The 19,762-nt window shown below is 37.7% G+C and overlaps 2 protein-coding genes across 6 annotated transcripts in view; one reads left to right on the top strand and one right to left on the bottom strand.

Annotated features, from left to right (window-relative positions):
• Positions 1 to 1,984: 1,984 nt before the first annotated feature.
• On the top strand, positions 1,985 to 7,325 carry Rbis (ribosomal biogenesis factor). 4 transcript variants are annotated; one of them, XM_020182757.2, is made up of 4 exons: positions 1,985 to 2,127; positions 4,054 to 4,170; positions 6,791 to 6,907; positions 7,213 to 7,325. In XM_020182757.2, the coding sequence occupies exons 2-4, from the start codon at positions 4,057 to 4,059 to the stop codon at positions 7,282 to 7,284; spliced, it is 303 nt and encodes a 100-aa protein (XP_020038346.1). In that variant the 5' UTR covers positions 1,985 to 2,127; positions 4,054 to 4,056; the 3' UTR covers positions 7,285 to 7,325. The 4 variants fall into 4 exon arrangements, with proteins under 4 accessions (XP_020038346.1, XP_073924889.1, XP_073924891.1 ...); XM_074068788.1 differs by lacking the exon at positions 1,985 to 2,127 and adding an exon at positions 2,134 to 2,305; XM_074068790.1 differs by lacking the exon at positions 1,985 to 2,127 and adding an exon at positions 2,134 to 2,309.
• Positions 7,309 to 19,762, bottom strand: part of E2f5 (E2F transcription factor 5) — a 25,819-nt gene continuing 13,365 nt past the window's right edge. Inside the window, exons 2-8 of one of the 2 annotated variants that reach the window (XM_020182756.2) lie at positions 14,434 to 14,543; positions 13,428 to 13,589; positions 11,625 to 11,668; positions 10,648 to 10,712; positions 9,253 to 9,520; positions 8,993 to 9,040; positions 7,309 to 8,069 (exon numbers count right to left, since the gene is read on the bottom strand). In XM_020182756.2, coding sequence (XP_020038345.1) covers positions 7,960 to 8,069; positions 8,993 to 9,040; positions 9,253 to 9,520; positions 10,648 to 10,712; positions 11,625 to 11,668; positions 13,428 to 13,589; positions 14,434 to 14,543 — 807 coding nt within the window. In that variant the 3' untranslated portion in view covers positions 7,309 to 7,959. The remainder of the gene's footprint in view (positions 8,070 to 8,992; positions 9,041 to 9,252; positions 9,521 to 10,647; positions 10,713 to 11,624; positions 11,669 to 13,427; positions 13,590 to 14,433; positions 14,544 to 19,762) is intronic. The other variant, XM_020182755.2, reaches the window with a different exon arrangement.

Raw genomic sequence — 19,762 nt, 5'->3', positions numbered from 1 at the left:
CTTTAATTGTACTTAATGAGATACGACCAATTTTTTTACTATTGTTGCACTGGGGGTATATTGTGATATTACAAAAGTTCTTATAATATATCATAGTTGAATTAACCCCCTCCATCATAGTCTTTTATCCCCTTCTCCTCCCTCTCCTGGAGTAGTGTCAATGTTTCATCTTTCCATTTTCATACATGAGTACCTAATATTTCCACTACATTCAGGAGATATGACCAATATTCATGAGATCCTAAGTAAGAGGACTTGGTCCAGGAGATCAAATTGGGAGCATGCCCTTTATTAAACAAGCAAGACAGACTAAAAGGCACCTCTTCTGGACACTATCTTGCAATGTTATCTATGACTGCAAGGATATTTATAATCTAGAGGGGATTAGTTGCTCTAGAGATGGTTCATGGAGGTACTGGGGTATACCTGTTTAAGAGAAGAGAGACCCTGGCAAGTTATTTTCTCTGTCTGCTAACCTGAGAAATAAAACAGAAACCCCTGCCTCCTCACCTTATATATTGCCTTTGCTCTTACCTTAAAACCATGTTATTTCCTTGATGTATGTATTTATATATGACCATTTCATAATAAAAGCTAGACCCCATAGGTTTTAACACTAATGCCATTCCTTTACATTTGTCTTCACATATATATTATAACTTCACGTTCAAGGAACCATAATTATACCTGTTTTGTGTTAGTATTTGTAAGTCTGGTCTTGTAAAAACAACCTAAAGGTTTTCTGGAGCTTTGGTTTTGTTCTTTTTTTCTCCTACACATTATAGGCAATTTATTTATTTTTTTATTTTTTGTGGTGCTGAGGATCGAACTCAGTGGGTCACACATACTAAGAGCTTCATAGACATTTTATACCAACATTTTTAAAAGATTGATCTTTAGAAAGAGCACAAAATATGACTAAACATACACCGACAGGCAATTATGCCTCTTTCCTTAATATATTCCTTAATTTTTTGTGATGGGCACACACATAATAAGATTTATTGTAAAAGTGACTCATCTTTATGTAGACAGATAAATGGCTGATTTGACGGAAAGAGGACTTGAACAGGTGGATTCTAGACTGGCTTTGTCAATTTCTAGTCGTGAGATTGCCAACAAATGACAAACTATGAGCCTCATTTGCAAAGAGGGTGTATTTTCACTTTATTTTGGTACTTGGAACAAAATGTAGGCTCAACTCTTTTTTAAGTTTCAAAATACAATATAAAAATCAGTGTTGCTACATTTGTTTGAAATCTAGCTTCTCTTATGCCCTCAACAAAATAAGAAGAGAAACATGCGAAAATTGTTAGCTTTGATGGTGATTTCCTCTTGGAAGAATTAAATCAATTTTCTAAAAAACAAAACACTCGATCCAGAACGTCCTAATTGGGAAACGTACACACTGAAACACACACCGGTGTTTCTTCTAAATTTTCTTGAGTGTCCTGGTATTTGTTTTATATTATGACTAGTTTCTTGTACCTCTATGGTGCTGTCAGAAGTTCTATGTTTGCAGCAAGGAAGTTTCAATGAAAAAAGCGTTTTAAATTTCGCTTGTTACAAAGGCTCCCTTTCGGAGACGAAAGTTTTAGATCTTTCCAGTTGCAACAAGATTTCTACTGCCAGCCAAGCCTGACGCCAGCCGAGAAGAGCAGCGCCACCTCCCGGGAGCCGGGCAGCGCCAGCCAGCCGCGAGCAGCGGCGGAGGGACGGCTACTCCTGCGACCGTCTCACCGCTCCAATGACTCAGAAACACCTCAGATGGCTTCCCGGCGCCATCTGGGAAAGTCCCAACTTTGCTGCATTTCTATGGCCCCACGCTCGCTGGAGCGAAGGAAACTTCTGCAACTCGGCCTAACACTACAGACGCTAATGGGGCGGGGCTTCCCACGGTGGATGGAAACTCACCCTGGGGGCGGGACTACGCCGGGTGGGTGGGACTCCGTTTGAGGGCGGGGCTTCGCATGCTGTACAGACCCGCGGGGGTCGGGACTCCGCTCTGTAGGCGGGACTACAGCATAAGAGAACAATCTTAACTGGATCCCTCTTCCCGGAACTTCCGTGTGCGTGCTGATGGCGTCACTTGGCGCCTGGGCTGCTGCACGCGGGTCTTGAGTTCTGGTGAGAAGTTAGTGCAGTCATTCAGCGGGCTGGCTTGAAGTTTACCGGGGCTAAAGCAGGGCTGGGGCGACCTTGTGCTTCTGTTCCAGAGAGCTCGGTTCCGAATCGTTCGGCTTCGGACAGCCTTACCGAACAACGAGCCTACTGAACCTGGCCGGAACCCCGGTGCCATTCTTTGGCAGGTTCCGGGTTTTTGCTTCTGTTGTGTCATTTGTATGCTGCTTATAACATTGTCTAGTTATATTTCATGTCTATTATATGATTATTGTAGCTCATTTATGACTATGCTTTTTAGGTTGTATACATATATATGTATAATTGGTAATTCTAAACCACTCTGCTTAGTAATTCGTTGAATACTAGATTGGATTTTGATTACTATTGAAGAGATTTTTAATTCCCTAATTTGAATGGTTTTAAATATATGTATTTTCTGCTTCTGTAATAATCGTGCATTTTCTGCTGCGTTCATTTTTTTTTTTTAAGCAAAAGCAGCGTTAGGGTTCAAAAGTGTTGCTCTTTTTTTTCTGAGCTACATTGATGGAGGATATAAATTTCAGCCAAGAGATACAATATGAGCAAAGGAGAAAAAGGAAGAATGTAACGTGCAAGAAGAGTTAGTAAACTGGGCTGACTGGTGCTGTGTGTGGAGGTAGAGGATAATGCTGACAGACTTAGGCTGGAGTCAGGGTACCAGTAAGGTGCCAAGCTAAGGCACTCTGCTCTTTCTGTATTCGAAGAGCCACTGAAGATTAACATTGGGAAAACTCATCATATAGTACTGTGCAAGGGAGCCTCTGCAGCTGGCTTAAGGATGTGACAGACTTTCAACAAAGAATCAGATAAGTACTTTAGGCTTTATTGGCCGTAGTTGTAGCAGGAAAGCAGCAAAGCAACCAGACAATATAATCTAATGAACAGAGTTGCCTTCTAATAAATACTTAAAAAGACAGGTACCTGTCTTGACTTGGTCCATGGGCATAGTTTGCCAACCCATGATCTCACCAAAGGGACTCGGTGAATACAGCAGTAAGCAATAATGTGCCATATTTTAAAATTGATTTTTAGATGAGAAGCAGTAACACAGAAATGAATCTAGTCTGCATGTTTTAAATCCTGGCATAACTTGGTTACTGACAGTGTGAAACTGGGCAAATTAACTTCTCTCTGCATCTTTTTAAAAACCTGTACAAATTTTTTTTTATCTGTAAAATAGCACAAAGTATTATTATCCCAGTGAAGGAGAGGAGTAAATGAGTTATAGCACATAATACAGTGCATGTGTGGATAATAAAATCTTAATAAATGTTAACTAGTAATTTTTCAGAAATTATTCCTTAGGTGCATTATTAAACAGATTTGAGAGATGTTTGTAAGGTAGAAGTCATAGGCAATGAAAACCGAGTTTCAAGGAAAAAGCCATTTACAAAGAAAAAATACGGAAGTTGTGAAAGTAGTTTGAAGGAGGTATGGAGTGCAGGATCAAGAACTGATTTTGATGGAATGTTCAGGAGAAAAAAATGGAGAGTAAAAAGGAATGAAAAGGCAATAAGATAGTCCCTAAAGTATGACAGGAACCAGGATAGTATAGTCATGTGTAGACTAGCAGAGGGATGGTTGGTAATGGTTAATGTCAGATCCTACAGAGAAAAAGTTGTGTTGATGATATTGATAAATTCAACCAGCAGATATTAATTGGGTATCTCTCATGGGCTAAATGCTAGGGATGCAGAACAGATTTAGATAAATACACTGTATTCAAAGAGCAAAAAGTCTAGTTAGGGCAAAAGACATGGAAATGTAGCAACTTTTGAATAATCAGGAATTTCTTAGACTTAATTGGTAAATTTGCTTTAACTTTAAAAACTTAAATTGATCTATAGTTCAGAAACATAGGCAGCTTCATTGAACTCCTTTCTTTTCTAGACAATGGCCAAGAACAAACTAAGAGGGCAGAAGTCCCGGAATGTATTTCACATAGCCAGTCAAAAAAACTTTAAGGCTAAAAACAAAGCAAAACCAGTTACCACAAATCTTAAGAAGGTGAGTATCTGTTCAACACTCTGATTTTACTGTTCGCAAGTAAAGCATGGTTGTGAAGCTATGGTATAACTGAATTCTGTTACTTAACTCAAAAGTTCTTAGCCTTTCTTATTAAGCAGAGTTGAAAAAAAATACCTTTCTCTAGTAATACCATTAATAGAGCACAGAATCATTTAAGAGAAAAAAAAAAAAGAAGGGTGATGGTATGGAAAATAGTTCTTATCTCTGAACTCAAATATATTCAAGAGCCTATTAGCAGAGCCAAGACATGGAATGTCAGCCAGTACACACTCTTTTTCTCTTCAGTAATTCTTATCTTGGAACCCAAATAAAAGCAGGTACAATTAAGATAGAGGTTTTTCTTTCTTGAAAGGAAACATTTGAAAATTAAGTTTATCTTACAAAGTATTTGAGAAATTTCTTTAGGATTTAGCAGATTTTAAGAAAATGTTTTTACGTTTAAATAGTAGATGGAATCAGCTCTCCAGGACTCAGTGATTCTATTAGTCTATAGAAAAGTGACATACCACCTTTTTTTTTTTTTTTTTTTTTTTGGTGATACTGGGTATTGAACTCAGGGCCTTGTGCACTCTACACTTGAGCCACTCCCGGAGTATATATCGTCTTTTAACCCTCAGGATAACTATCAAGAACTAGCTGAATTAAGCTTTTTTTTTTTTTTTTAAGGAAATCATTAATAGTACAAGGTAGTTACATTGTGAAAATTTCATTGAGGCCTGCAGTGTACTTTGAACAAGTTCAGCCCTTCCATTATATTCCCTTAGTCTGTTTCCCCTTCAAAAAGTATTTGGTTAGCTGATGGAATGGCTCAAGTGGTAGAGTACTTGTCTAGCAAGCATGGGACCTTGAGTTCAAACCCCAGTACCACCAAAAAAAAAAAAAGAAAGAGAGAAGAAAAAGTATTTGGTTGGTTTCATTATGCTCTCTTCATTATACATGTAGCATACCTCAAACCTCTTCACCTCCCCATACCATGTTTTCTCTCTCTCTGTACTGGGATTTGAACTTAGGGCCTCACATTTGCTAGGCAAGCACTCCACCACTTGAGTCATACCCCCATTCCCTCTTACCCTGTTACCTCCCTACCCCTCTCCCAGATACACTCCCCAGTCTCCTTTTTACATTCATGTCCCATTATTAGGAGCTAGGCTTTCTAATTGAACAGTTTTATGACTTCATAAGTGCTATAAATGAAATTAACCTGTATGATATGATGAGAGACGGGAGTGTTGGAGTTGAGTCTTTATAATCAACATTAAAGCCAAAACCTGAATGGTAAGGAGCTAGTAATGTAGAGCTGGGAAATGTTGGGAGCATTATGTACATGCAGAGGCCCCAAGCTCAGGAATAGCTTAGTGCATTTGAGGAAGATTGTTTTGTTTGGATAGGAGGTACCAGAAGCTTTATTATGCTTATAAGATAGGATCTAAGACAGAGATCTGAACAGACAACATGGCTGGACAAAGTATCAAATACTCTTCCCAGAAAGTAGCTTTGGTAGGTGAAGGTCAGAAGATTGCCATTCATTATATAAATGGTAAGCTGAAGTTCATGCTGATGGATTTAAAGTGAAGGCAGTCAGCCAGTTCTGATTTTATCCAGATTTAGTTGTAGTCTCAGAAAAGGGGTTGTTGGAGGACAGGCATGGTGATAAACCCCTGTAATGACAGCAATTGGGAGGCCAGGCAGATGTGATCAGGACAAAGAAAAGGAAAAATTAGGAAGTATGAAGAAGTGATTGATTAAGTGATTGGGCATGGAGTCTGTTCTGGCTGAGGAAAAAAGTATGATGTGAAAATTAATGAAATTGATGGGAAATAGTTTCAGGGAAGTTCAAGAATTGCTTGTAAACTAAGTGAGTTATAAAGAGAAGAGGTGGGGTAATTACATGTAATAACCAAGCTCAGGGCATTCTGTCGGAGTATGTGACTGAGGTAGGTGGTAGAAAAGAGGATTTCAAGAGATTAAGAGGCCATAGGACTAGATTTTTGTTCAGGTCACTAAGCACTGAGGCCAGGTTTAAAGGTCAGTGAGTCAAGGTTTGAATCTATGAAGGAGCAAATAATTGTGGTGTTGGTCAGTGACAGCAATGAGGAAGAAGTACCAGAATGTCCTCATGTGTATGGTGCAAAGGAACTGAGGGTTTTGAAGGAGAAATTGTTGATAGCAGCGGTCAAGTGTAAGAATCTCTCAGCCTCAACAGAGGAGGACCTCAGGGAAAGCTGTTCTCAGAGAACCGCTGGGAGCTTCCAGTAAGACAAGGTGGTCAAGGATGGATTCAGAGATGCTGACCCAAGTTTTCTGCTTTTTCAGATGAGGGAGAAAGACTGTGGTAACATTCTTCTTTTATCAGTAAAGTCTTAAGTATGAGGCATGTCCACATAATTATTACTTACAGAAAGAACTTTTGATTAAAATTTCCTCATAAGACTAAAATTTCTTTATGAGACTGTAACTTTTAATGTGCACTACCTTCATATTCTGGCTTTGAGGCTTTAAGAAGGTTAAGGATGAAAAATTTTATCTTAAATGGTAAATAGTTATGAGAGCATTGGTTAATGTTTTTTTTCAGTTAAAATTTCTACCTGGTTTTTAACAGATAAAAATTGTGAATGATGAAAAAGTTAACAGAATGAATAAAGCTTTTGTAAACATACAGAAGGAACTTGCACACTTCTCAAAAGGCCTTTCTCTTGAACCTCTGCAGAAAGAGCTGGTAAGTAAAAACCATTTGCTTTTGTTATAACTAATACATTGAAGTCTAATAATTTACAGATTTTCACGACCCCCAAGTTCAGTGTAATTTTTAGTACTTTGCTCTATTATGCTTGGCTTTATGGTGTATATAGCATATTCAGTCATATTCAGACTCTTAAAGCATTGAGTCTAAATATAAGAATTTATGGTTCTACTTCCTAAAGTATGATTAGAAAAAATTAAACTGGGTAACATTATATGTTATTATAAGCTAGTTTTGTTTGCTGTTATTTAAAATATTAAATAATACTTTTCTCCCCTTAGATTCCTCAGCAGCATCATGAAAATGAACCAGTTAATGTTGATGAAGCTACAAGATTAATGGCTCAGTTGTAATAATTCTCTTGAAAGACCAATAAATTAAATGTTTTATACAACTTTATTTTAAAAAATCTTGTTAATGTACAGGCATTGGCACATTTTAAAAACAAACTACTTAAACAGATCTTTCCTATACTCTAGGAAAGTGGAATGTCAGAAGTCAACAAAATGTGATAAACTTAAAGTGCTAAAACAGAAGGCACTTCACAAAATCTGTTCACTGAAACAGTTATATATCCTCATTTACATCCTTCACTTTATAAATGGCAGTGAAATGTCTGAATTGAAGGACATACAGAAATACAGTTTTGTGGCAGTAAAAGTGTAAGTGATTAGTCCTTGGCCACCATTTTTGTTTTTGATGACCTGAACTCCACTTTAACTTTACTCTCAGGAAAGGAAGCAACAGAAGGATTAAGAATTGGAAGAGAAGTTGAAATCCCAAAATGTAATTACTTTTGGGGGAGAAGGAAGGGAGGCTGGTGAATCACTTTACCCCTGAAGCAGTCAGAGCCCTTTGTTTCTATAGATGAAGTTTTGTGAAGTAAAAGAGAAAGTATTAGAGAAGAACACTTCAGAATCAGTGAACTAACAGGTGTTACATTCATTATTTTAAATACTTAGGTTATTAAGAAGTCTAAAATGTTACATAGTTAGAGGTAGATAACCAGTCCCAAGTTTCCATGGAATCTAGTAATTTAGTATCTGGACATCAAACAGATCACAAACTCCTTCATTATCATCTAAATTAAAGTTGTAGTCATCTGCTGGGGTAGGAGAAAGCCGTAAAAGAGGAAACACTGCAAACAAAAACAAATTCAGTGTTAAAGATGATTTCTACATATGGACAATAATGTTTAACAAAATACTTTCAAATAAAACAAAAACTTAGCAACTCAAGATTGTTTCCTATGTTTTACACAAAGGTTTAAAAAATATATATAAAGTAATAATCATATTAATGATTGATAGTGTATACTTTGAAAGATTCTCATGTAATCTTATTGGTTATGGGTATTGGCTTGAAAAACAAGTTAAAATTTTTACTGACTGAACATGTCACTAAAGTACATGATTTAAAAACACTAGTCAAAGGTGGTGTTTGCCTGCCACTTTGAAAACAGAAATATGCACCAGATTTATTAAGTTTTCTGAGTTACCTTTTGCTAGCTTAACTTGCTGACACCACTTCTTAAGTCTTTGGTATATTTGTTAGGAACAAGGCCTCCAAAAAAGTTCAAGTAGGATTAAACAAGATCAAGCCCACAGAGAAATTTTTAATTAGTTTACTGTAGCTAATTAATTCTCAAGAATTATTTCCTATTAGATGATGACATGGCTGATGTTATTAAGAATTCTGTGATTCAGATTGACAACTTGAAACTGGCTACTGGGTTATCTACAAAACTGGGTTTTCAGATCACCTGTTGATTGTAACATGTTATTTTACTCCTTGGGTTAGATTCTTCAGGAATGCAAAGGTCTGCTCAGTGTGCCAACAATTTAGAATTGTATTCAATGAAAGTGATAAGTATCCCTTATGGATTCTCTGTCCTTGAAATGCAGGCAGAGAGAAATTCTGAAGAACACCTATGATTTACCATAATACATCATGAGTCACAGTAAAAGCAATTAGAAAATATAAGTTAATTTTTCTTAAATTATGTGGCACTCATAAATTCTAGGAAAACATTATTATAAGTCATAAAATTCAAATACATACCATCAGAAGACATTAACTCATCAATGATATCTCCACTAATAGATCCTGCTGAAAAGAGACAGAATACCTGTTAGCTAATAATACCACAACTGACAAATTCACAAAACCTCTCCAACCTGTTAATACTCGCTTTCTCCTGTCATTTTAAGTTTTAAAATTTTTTTAAGATTCCTTTTTTTAATTTGTTTATTCATATGTACATACATTGTTTGGGCCTTTTCTCCCTCTCCTGTCATTTTTAAAACAGGCTCTGAACACACCTGAAGATATTTCTGTAGCTGATATCTGCTGGAGGTTCTGGCTTCTTTCAGAGACATGTTGCTCAGGCAGGTTCTGAGCTGCCATGCTGGGTTTCTGTGGAGTCACTGGAGTCGAGGACTGTGAGGAAGGCTGTGTGAGGTCATCAGGTGGAGGAACGGGAAAAACCACAGGCTTAGAGGAACTGGACTCTTTATTTATAAGCAGCACGTGGATAGGTCCTGAATGACTCTTTAAATTTATCTGGTATTTCTTTTGTCCGTTCTGACCCTTTGAAGTTATTGGGTATAAAAAAATGAATATTAACACTTCTAGCTATCTTGAAACATTAAAATTAAGGCAAAGATATTAGGATCTAACTAAGTTCACACAACATCATCAAGCTGAATCATGAGTAGAAACCAAAAGCAGAATAGAATATTTAGGGCTCTAAACCACTTGCTGGTCATCAAGAACTTGGTTAAAGAATTATAGCAGCTATTCATTTTGACACAGGTCTTTATGTAGCCCAGGCTGGTCTTGAACTTGTGATTCTCCTGCCTCAGACTCTCGACTGCTGGAATTATAGGCATGTCACCACATTTGGCTCAACAACTAGGCATTTTCACTGTGTAATCCTATCTGGCAGTGCTCCATACAAATGTACTCCATCCCCTGGTGTGGGCCACTGTGACAGCATCTCAACATGTTGTCTTAATTTACAGCTGTTTTACAAGTCAAAACCCTGTCCTTCCATTCAGAAAGCAGACAACTGACTTTTCCTATAAAGAATAACTATAAAATCCCTCTACTGTATTAAAAAAAAAGTTTATAGATAATACAGTAATGTTTTCTAGTTCCTTTTTTGATTGTTAAACTACTAGTTTAAAGTAGTTTGTTTTGGAAAATCTGAATTTGAAACCTAAAGCCATGAAATTTACATATAGCCAATGAATTTCTAACTCAGTAAACCAAAAATATGCTATTACAGACTTAATTTTAAAATAGTCAATTGTTATTTATATTGAACTTTTTTCTCAGTCATGACTTTTACATTATTTATAGTCATTCTAACGGATTTTTAAGAGATATTAGCCTTATTATTACTCCTTCCTTGAGAGCCTTCATCAAATAAAGTCAAACATTTTTCAAAAAAATTGTGACCAAATGATTTTGAATTGAATGACTGGCCACTTTCATAATCTTACCAATGTAATGAAGACATCCAAATTTCAGATGTCTTTTCAGACATCTGAAAAGTATTAATAATAAAGTATTAATATACTTTTAGATATAAAACTTGGAAGGAAGCAATAACTCAAAAGTGTTCATACTCAATTAGTTCATGTTCCGCTCAATACAATACATTTGTCCCTCTTGAAATAGGAGATCCATTTTTTCCCACTTATACTACATACCATTTCTGGAATAGGTACTTCCAACTGTGTACCAGAAGGTGCCTGAATGGCCAAAAGTGTATCACCTGGTCAAAGCAATAAAGAAGTATTAAAAAATTACAGAAAAGAATACTGATCATAGGATATGGTGGCAACAATGGTGGATCTGAAGTAAGAAGTTTGGATTTAAATCCAAGGCCAGATGATCTCAGCTGAAGCCAAATTTTACAGCAGATCTCTTGTGGAGTTGCAGATGAATAAAACTTTCCCCAAACTTTATTAAAAAGCACAGGAATTGTGATGGCAAAACTGAACAGTAAGCCCATGTGTATTTCTAGCATAATCTTACATGGAAAGTCAGATTCTATCTGATCAGGTAACTTTGCAGATTTTTGTTTAGTATGTGGACAATACATATGGCAGTACTTTTACAAAACACATAATTAAACATAGATGTGTGCAAAAAATATTCCACTTTGTGCTACAGTTATGGTACTACAACGCCCCATTTTAGTTATTAATACCTAATGTTGTCATTTCAAGGGATAAACACAAGGGCAGAAGATGGAATAGGATCAGGAATCATTTTCCTCATGGTTTCTTTGGATTTCATTTGTGACCAGCACATCTGCTGTTTATAGCTTCATAAACAGTGCTGATGAGAATCATGCTTTAAGTCAAGTTTAATAATTGACTCTTTGACTCTGAAATTGTTGCTTACTCCTGATCTGATTTAGGTTCCATTCTGTTCCTGGCTCTCTTCTCCTTCCCACTCAAGTTTATGCCTAGCAATGGGTTCAATGAAGTAAAAGCTGTGAAAAGCAGTTATTGTCATGAAAGCAGAAACAAAAGCAGCCTGGCACATTGTAGAGTGAGTCAAAATATCCACAACTCCTGAAAATAATGACTTAGGCTGAGTTCATGGGGGAATTCTGAATTGCTCTATGGTCAACAGGTTGACAGAGGAAGAATGTGAGGAAAAGGCTAACAGCACTTACCATTAAAGCAATTACAAATGTCTTCATGAGTCACATAGGAAAACGTACTGTCATAAGAATTAAGGCGCATTTATTTCAAGGTCTATGCATGTAGATTAAAGTAAGACTGAAGGCCAAAACTAAATCACTGAATGCATGAAGGTGCTGCCACACATGGTCAGATGAAAAGAACTTAAGTCTTCAGTCTGGAAAGGGAAAGACAAATCAACATCCCAAAGGGGACTTCCTGTCCTTTGCTCTGAAAAGAAACCATTCTGATTTCTGTGACATCTAAGGATAAAAAGGGAAAACAGTGGATATACTATAGGGTTCTGAGGAAAGGGAATGGGTGGGAAGAAGATATCATTGTTAGCAGTGGTGAGTAACCACATGGGCTTCCACATGGGGTCTTCTTGGGTCACTGTTTAATATGCATTTATCAGTCAGGTATAGCCACAGAAAGAAACAGAGAAGAGGCATGAGAAGTATATGATACTTGCAGGTTCTAAAGTCAGGATGTATGGGCAGACCACATGGGTAAGAGACCAAAGTAGTCAAGGAAGCAGAAGACAAGAAAAAGGAGAAAGCATTAAGCCAGAACCTTTGTTGGGTTTTCCACAGGAAAGCAAGGTGGGAAAGTGTAAACATATTATAACTAGCTAGTTTGAATAATTCTGACAGACTATAGGAGTGGTCCCTACTTGTCTGTTTCCTGTCTCTGGGATGATGAAGGCAAAGGAATACCATCCCCTAGGTGTATGGCTGACACAGAGAAGGCTTGGCTCAGCACTGGTTAGTATGTATATCAAAATCATGCTCCTAGCTGCTCCTAGCCCTTGCTATTTCTAAGAATTGTCTAGTCCTAAGATGGGCAGTCTCTCCCTAGCCAAAAAGGTTTTAAAAGATGTCAAAATATTCTAACATGTGGCATATTAAATGTGTGTATGTGTTTATACGCAGAGTCATGTGGAGAACTGTGGATGGCCAGGATTTTGTAAAGAGCAGCAAAGTCCAAGATCTACTTCAATGTTTTTGAATCTTGAGGCTCCACAGGGCACAGCTTGAAAAACCTCCATTGTTCTCACACTACTGAGAAGCTCTGACCCACAGAAAAGAAATAACAAAATGAGATCACAGACTTGTCCACAAAGTATTAGACAACATGAAAAATGACTTATGTTGTATACATCAGTCAAAAATTCATGAGAGATGGTATAAGATAAACTGTAAAGTTTCCATCAGCATACAGGTTTCTAAGAGTAAATAACAGTGCGTAAGAAACCCATGGAGTACATCACTAATGTTTTTTTCCCCAATGGAATATGGTAGATACACATGCCTGGGATCACTATCCTCCAGTTAGAATTGTCTTTGGGTTGACATTAGGCAGAAAGCACCATACACAGGTTGTAAACCCATGATACTTCTTCAAACCAAAATTAATTATTTACAATGTTAAATGTTGCTTAATTTTTAGCACCTCAGAATACTGAACATAATTATTTAAAAGTACCATAGTATTTAGCAACAATATTCACAAAACCCTGTCCTAAGCACACTGGTTAGTATATTGCATCTTAACAATGGGTAGATTACTCTTTTTTTTTCTTAGTCCTGCACAGGAATAATGTTAACATGTACTATTTAACTGAAAAAAGGTAGTATTTAAAAAATACTAATAAAAATTATTGGAAGAATATCATAAAACACTACATTCACAAAAACTTAACTCTGAAAACATAGAAGTAACTGACCTTTGGACTGGAAGAAATATTACATACATATATATACATAGCTATATATATAACTTCTTTAAAAGGATATCTGTTATTAATGGAGTCGTCCATCACATTTTTGATGCTTTGCTGTAGCCACAGCTTCTGCTGATCAAGTTCTCTTTCCTTCAGTTCTAGATCTTCAATTTCAGCTTTAAGAAATCTTAATCTATCTATAACTTCTTTAGTATTACAGCCAGCACCTACACCTCTTAAAAAATATGAGAATTAATATCCCCATGGTAAAACCTCAGTTAATATCATTTAATTTTGTAGTCATAAAACTGACTTATTTAGTCATATATTCAAAATAAAAATGTTCATACTCTTCTAAAAATCAAGCATTAAAAATTCCTACAAGCTAGGTGCTATGGCTCCTAGTTACTCAGAAGGCAGAGATAGGAGTATCACGGTTTGAAGCCAGCCTGAGCAAATAGTTCCTGAGTTCAAACACCAATAATACCCTCCCCACCAAAAAAAAAAAAAAGAAAAATCCTTACAGGATTGGCTCAAACAGTACAGCATCTGTTTTGCGAGCATGAAACTCCGAGTTAAAAAAAACCCAGTACCACCATAAAAAAAAAAAAAAAAAATCCTTACAAATTTTAAACACCATATCACTGAACACATTTGCTTGGAAAATTTATTCACAATAACACCAAATCATGAATTTTTTTGACATCTAGAAGGCCAGGCTGGCAAATGAGGTGCTATGAGGCTATCAAAGCTAAATAGTCATACCTAGCAGTCTCATAATGCAGACCGAGATGCTGATAAAATAAATTACAACCTTTTGATATTCTGGTGGAATTTCATCTAGCAAACATAAACAAGTATCTGATGCTAACATTCAACCATGCAGCAGTTAATAAACAGAGAGAGCAAGAGAACATTGCAATACATGAGTGACACGCAAAGAAGCCCAGAGAAGTGTGTTCAGGGGAAAATGAGAGGCCTAGTGTGAAGGGAAAGTTGACACAGGGGATTTGGGGAGACAGACGTCAACTTTTCAATGCAAAGAAAGTTTTGGAATAGGATACTGGTTTGTAACTCACTTCCACTGGATACTATTTTTCGATTTTTTTTCAATCAAATCAATTCCTTCTAAGACATTGGTGATATCATAAATTCTTCTTTTTTGCCTCACAGCCAGTGTATCTGCAGCCTGTTTAGGAAAAACAAGCAAACAAAGTGGGCAGTGAGATAAAATGCAATTCATATTTTAAAATCAAAAAGGGTTGAGTTTTGAGTTCACAGTATGAGAACCAATCTCAAATATAAACCACTCAGTTGCTTGAGAACTATAGCTGGATAGGTTCAAAGCATCTCCCAGACTTTGCAAATACCAAAGAAATCATTCCACTTTAAAGCTAGCAGATGTTGGAATGAGGGGGGAAAAATTAAGGTCATGACACAAAGCCCACAAAAATAAAGAACACAATGAGAACACTTCATGTCAACTTATGGACCAATCTAAGGAAAAGCTACTAATTGTCTACCTGTCACTCCCTATCTTACTGAGCTGTTCATAAGCAGCCTCGTCTATCTCTGCATTTTTTTTTTGTAATCGTGGAACACGGGGAAATTCTGATTATACACACATGGATACCTCAATAACTACCTCTGCTTTTTAAACTCCTGATGAAAAAACAGGAATAAATCATGCCATCCCAACAGCAAGCATAAAATCAATACGAAATAAAAATCTATAGCATAGATGTTCTAGCAACTATTATACAAAAGCTTGGTGGTTTCTTTCACATTAGATAAGATCAACAAAATATTACATGCTATGCTGTTATGAATGAATTCAAGAACACTGTTCTAATTATTTCCCACGCACATTTCTGACATGTTTCCCATTAGCACAAAAAGAACTTTAAGAGCTGGGTGCTGGTGGCTCACACCTGTAATACTAGCTACTCAGGAGGATTACAGTTCAAAGTCAGTCAGGGCAACTAGTTCCTGAGACCCTGTTTTGAAAAAATCCTTCACAAAAAAGGGCTGGCAGAGGGGCTCAAGGTGTAGGCCCTGAGTTCAAACCCCAGTACCTAAAAAAAAAAAAAAAAAAAAACCTCAAGAAAGGTTACCCTAGTGCTCTTTTGCAGAGTGTAGTCAACAGCCTATCTTCAATGTGGAGCCCTGTTTTTAAGATTCATGGTAATAGTGCAAAAGCCCATTTCTGTTCCTACCGACAGTTCCCAGCACATCTAAACTAATGAACATGAATTAGCAGTACAGACTTGATTGATTACTAGTTCTCTCAGGGCATCAATACTTTCTTGATTCTATAGAAGGAGCTCCTACGAATCCCCAACATAGCATATTGCTGGTAAGCTGGACCTGCCTTCCACAGGGATAACATGCCACTGACAGCTACTGATCACTACATAGGAACTTTCGGTGAGCTGTAGACTCACTCTATGCACTCTATTACCCACACATCCAGGTCTTCTTCAGGAATGAGATTCATGTCTCAAACAATAGACAGGAGAGTAGACTATGTCAGAGAGGAGTAACCGGAAAGTGGGGCTTTTAGGGGTTCCCCACCACTTACTTGGCATCATGTTCTTCAGAGAACCAGAAAACTAAGAGTATGATTAGGACCAGTTGTGGCTTTGCTGATATCTTCTTTTCTTGTGCTCAGCGATTCCCTCCCTGCTTTATCTACCTTCACGGAATTTCTGTACTTGAGTTTGAGGTTGTTTTTTGGAAGCGAAGCAGTCTATTGCAAAGTTAACTGTAAAAATCTGAAGTTGAGAATTCACCTCTCACTTTCCTCTGAAGAGGCTCTCTCAAGAAGTGCTCACAAACCTCCTGGCCATGTCCTTTATTTTTGGTATCTGTGTACTCACACACGAAAGCATTCACAACCATAGCAACAGCTCACCAGTTTAGTGTTAGAAATGTTTGAATGAAGCAGGCCACAATAGCTGTCCTAGGTCATTTGGCAAAGTGCCATCAGATTTAACTTAAGCTTCAACATTTTTTAAAAGTATCTTATTTATGAGTGCTTACCACAATGTTTAATCCTTTATTTCTAAAACTGAGCATCATTTCTTAAATACTTTTCTATGTAAGTATACAAATGACCAACAGGTCCAGATAACATTTAAGAGGCTTTTATTTCAGCAGTTGCAATATTCTTCAGAAAATAAGTTTGGAGTTAGACACACAGACATCCAATCCCAACAGTGCCACTTCCTATCTTCAACTGGCCTCTTGAGCTCACTAAGCCTAATGATTTCTTTTGTAAAATAGGACGATAACATATACTGAACAGGAAAATTGTGGGGCTAAACTGGATAATCTTAGCACAATGTCTGCTGCATATTTTTAGTGTTGACTACTAACAGACTGATCATCAAACACAGGTTAAAACAGGCTATGGATGTTTTATATGTGTGTGTGTGTGTGTGTGCTATCTTATTTTCTACTGTATTTTAAAATGATATGTGAATTCTTCAAATGCTTTATTAAATAATTTGAGACTTCCATACTTAATAGTATCATACATAAACTCCTCACCACCACCTTCATCCATTTATTTAATGCTCATGAAAGTTCCAGGCTCCATTCTGGGCCTTAAGTAACAGAAGAAAGTCCCTGCCCTCAAAGAGGGGAGGGGAGTTAATAATATACAAATAATTATATTAGGAGGAAATGCAGGTAGGAGGGAGGGACTTATAGTACTTTCAGAGAAGAATGTAGTAACAGTTGAGCTGAATGGATCGAGTGACCCCTGCAGACAGCTGGTAGAAGCACACTCTGCATTTCTGGCACAGGAAGCATTATGCAACAGCACAAAGGCTCTGGAATGTAAGATGTACTTAGTTCCTTAAGGAAAGGCAGGCAGGCCAGTGTGGACAGCAGAATAAGAGGGAAAATGATGGGGAAGGAGAGGAGGAGATAAAAGATAATCAAGTCAGAGAGATAGCAGGGGCCAGAGCACTGGGGCTTTCCAGACCATTGTAAAGCCTTCACTTTTTAATTCCAGTGAAACGGAAAGGTATTGGTAGGCTGTGAGCACGTGGGTGATTTGACTTCATATTTCAAAATGGGTTTCTCTTTACTGAAATGTCTTGGGCTGTTGTATGGAGAATTTTCTATTGGGAGTAGGGTAGAAGAAAGGAGACCAATGGGAAGACAGCAGCAATAATCTACTCAAACGAAGGGAGTAACTTGGCTAGAGGGGCTAAGCTGTGGAGAAGGTGAGAAGTGGTGAGATTCTCAGTATGCGATGAAGGTGTAGCTCCTGAGAGAACAGTCAAGGATGCCTCCATACTTTTTGACTTTAGCAACTGCAGATGAGGAATACTATAAGAGAAATAGGTTTGAGGTACTAGAAATCAGGAACTTGACCTTGGACATTGTGACATTCAAGAGGAGAAATGAAGGGGACCACTGGCCAGGACAGTGTGTGGCATAGGGAAGAGATCCAAGCTAGGCATCAATTCAGTAGTCACCAGGGAAGAGACGTTTTAGGCCACAAGATGGAATCCACTGAATTCACTGGAGGGGAGGCAAGGAAAGAGATGAGGCTAAAGGAGCAACTCTGGAACCATCCAGTATTTAAGGTTTGGGAAATGGGGAATGACCTGCTACCTAAGTGAAATGGGAAACAGGAGTGGGATGCTGGAACCCAAGGGAAGAAAGTGTAAGAAGAGTAACCATGAGAGGCAAGTCACCAAGAACTGATCAGTGGATTTCTCTTTGTAAAGGTCACTGGTGGCCTTGACCAGAGCTGTTTGGCAGAGTGGTGGGGCCAGAAACTTTAATGGGGAAATTTTAAAAACAACAGAAGGAGAGCTATAGTGGGCAGCTCTTTTGAAGGGTTCTGCTGTCCTGAAGAATACAGAAAGAAGGCAGTATCTGTAGGGAGTTGTGTTTTCCTTCCTTTCTCTTTTCTTTTGAAGACAGGAGCTATTTCAACAGTGAGTGTGCTGATAAGAATGGTCTGGCAAAGAAGGAAGAGGGATAATTAATCCAGAAGAGAAAAATCGCTAAGGAGATGATCATAGAGTGAATTCAAGTATGATACATTTGATATATTATAAGAACTTTTGTAAATACCACAATGTACCCCCACCCAGCATAATAAAACAAAAGATGATCATATGTAGGTAGCCTCTGTGTGTGTGTGTGTGTGTGTGTGTGTGTGTGTGTTTGTGTGTGTGAGACATGCTAAGGTACTGGACAACCACAGGGTCTATCAATGATCAAAGTCTAGAAGAGTACAGGGTGTGATACAGGTATGTTAGTAAACAAAACAGAGAGATTAGACATTTCCTTTTGGTTGCTTCTGATTTTCTCATCAGCTTTGGGAGGGAATGGAATGGGACAATTAAAGATCAAAAAGAGGAGAAAATGAAATACTCATATAAGAGAGCAAAAGAGAAAACACTATAGAAGGAATGCTGGACAGCCGTTTTGGCTCTTTTGAAGTTGGTGGTCATTAATTTAAAGTGAGACCCATCAATATCCTTGTCCATTTTTCTCCAGCCCAGGGAACTGCCTGGGCATAGATTAAGGCGTGGGAGTACATCAAAGTGAGTCACCATCCTCATCCCATGCTTGCCACTGTAGGTGGTGAATAAGTACTCACGTGCAGGCACCCAATTTCCTTTAACAGGTTACATTTACTATAATGGGATTAGACCTATACATCAATAACAGGAAACATCTAACTATCACACCAACTCAGCTTATAGGAAAAAATAAGCAAAAATAAGAACAATTCTCTGAAAGTAGAAGACAAACCCCCTGTACTAAATACTTTCCTAAAAATATAGTGCCTCACCAATGACAGGCAAAGCAACATCTATAGGCAGAACAAAATTAAAAGTTGCAATACTGTTAAGAGGCAGGCTACCAAAATAAGGTAGAACAGCTGAGACAGTATAAGAGAACCTAGGGAATCTTGAGGCAACAGCCTTTCATTTGAACAAATGAATCTTCCAAGGACCCATGCTACCATGGGCAGGGAGAGAAATTATGTGGTAGCTTTATTTGAGTTAGTAAGAGCTCATTTGCTCAAGGATGTTCTCATAGCATAATGCTGCATTAAAAGAAAAAAAGCTAACATGAAAAAAATGTACTGTAGGAAACATCCTGTCCTTCAAGTTCTCTATCTACATAATTCAAGTGTTTTAATCTCTTCTGGAACCACAACAGTTAATTCATGTGCACTGCTGGGTGAGGTATCACGCCTGTAATCCCAGCCTCAGGAGGCAGAGATCAGGAGGATTGCCATTCAAGGCCAGCCCCAGCAAAAAAAAGTTAGCAAGATCCCACCTCTGCAAACAAGTTGGTTGTGTGGGGCACATCTGGTATTCCAGCTATGCAGAAGACATAGGTAGGATGACTGTGGTCCCAGGTTAGCCC

Source organism: Castor canadensis, chromosome 3, assembly GCF_047511655.1.
Source record: "Castor canadensis chromosome 3, mCasCan1.hap1v2, whole genome shotgun sequence".
NCBI classification, from domain to species: domain Eukaryota; kingdom Metazoa; phylum Chordata; class Mammalia; order Rodentia; family Castoridae; genus Castor; species Castor canadensis.
This window is presented reverse-complemented; position numbering and strand designations above follow the sequence as displayed.

Excerpts from the sequence above, each read along its gene's own strand:
- Rbis (XM_020182757.2), top strand. The coding sequence starts at position 4,057 with ATGGCCAAGAACAAACTAAGAGGGCAGAAGTCCCGGAATGTATTTCAC. Across the intron at positions 4,171-6,790 it reads TTACCACAAATCTTAAGAAG|ATAAAAATTGTGAATGATGA; the intron begins GTGAGTATCTGT and ends GGTTTTTAACAG. Across the intron at positions 6,908-7,212 it reads AACCTCTGCAGAAAGAGCTG|ATTCCTCAGCAGCATCATGA; the intron begins GTAAGTAAAAAC and ends TTCTCCCCTTAG.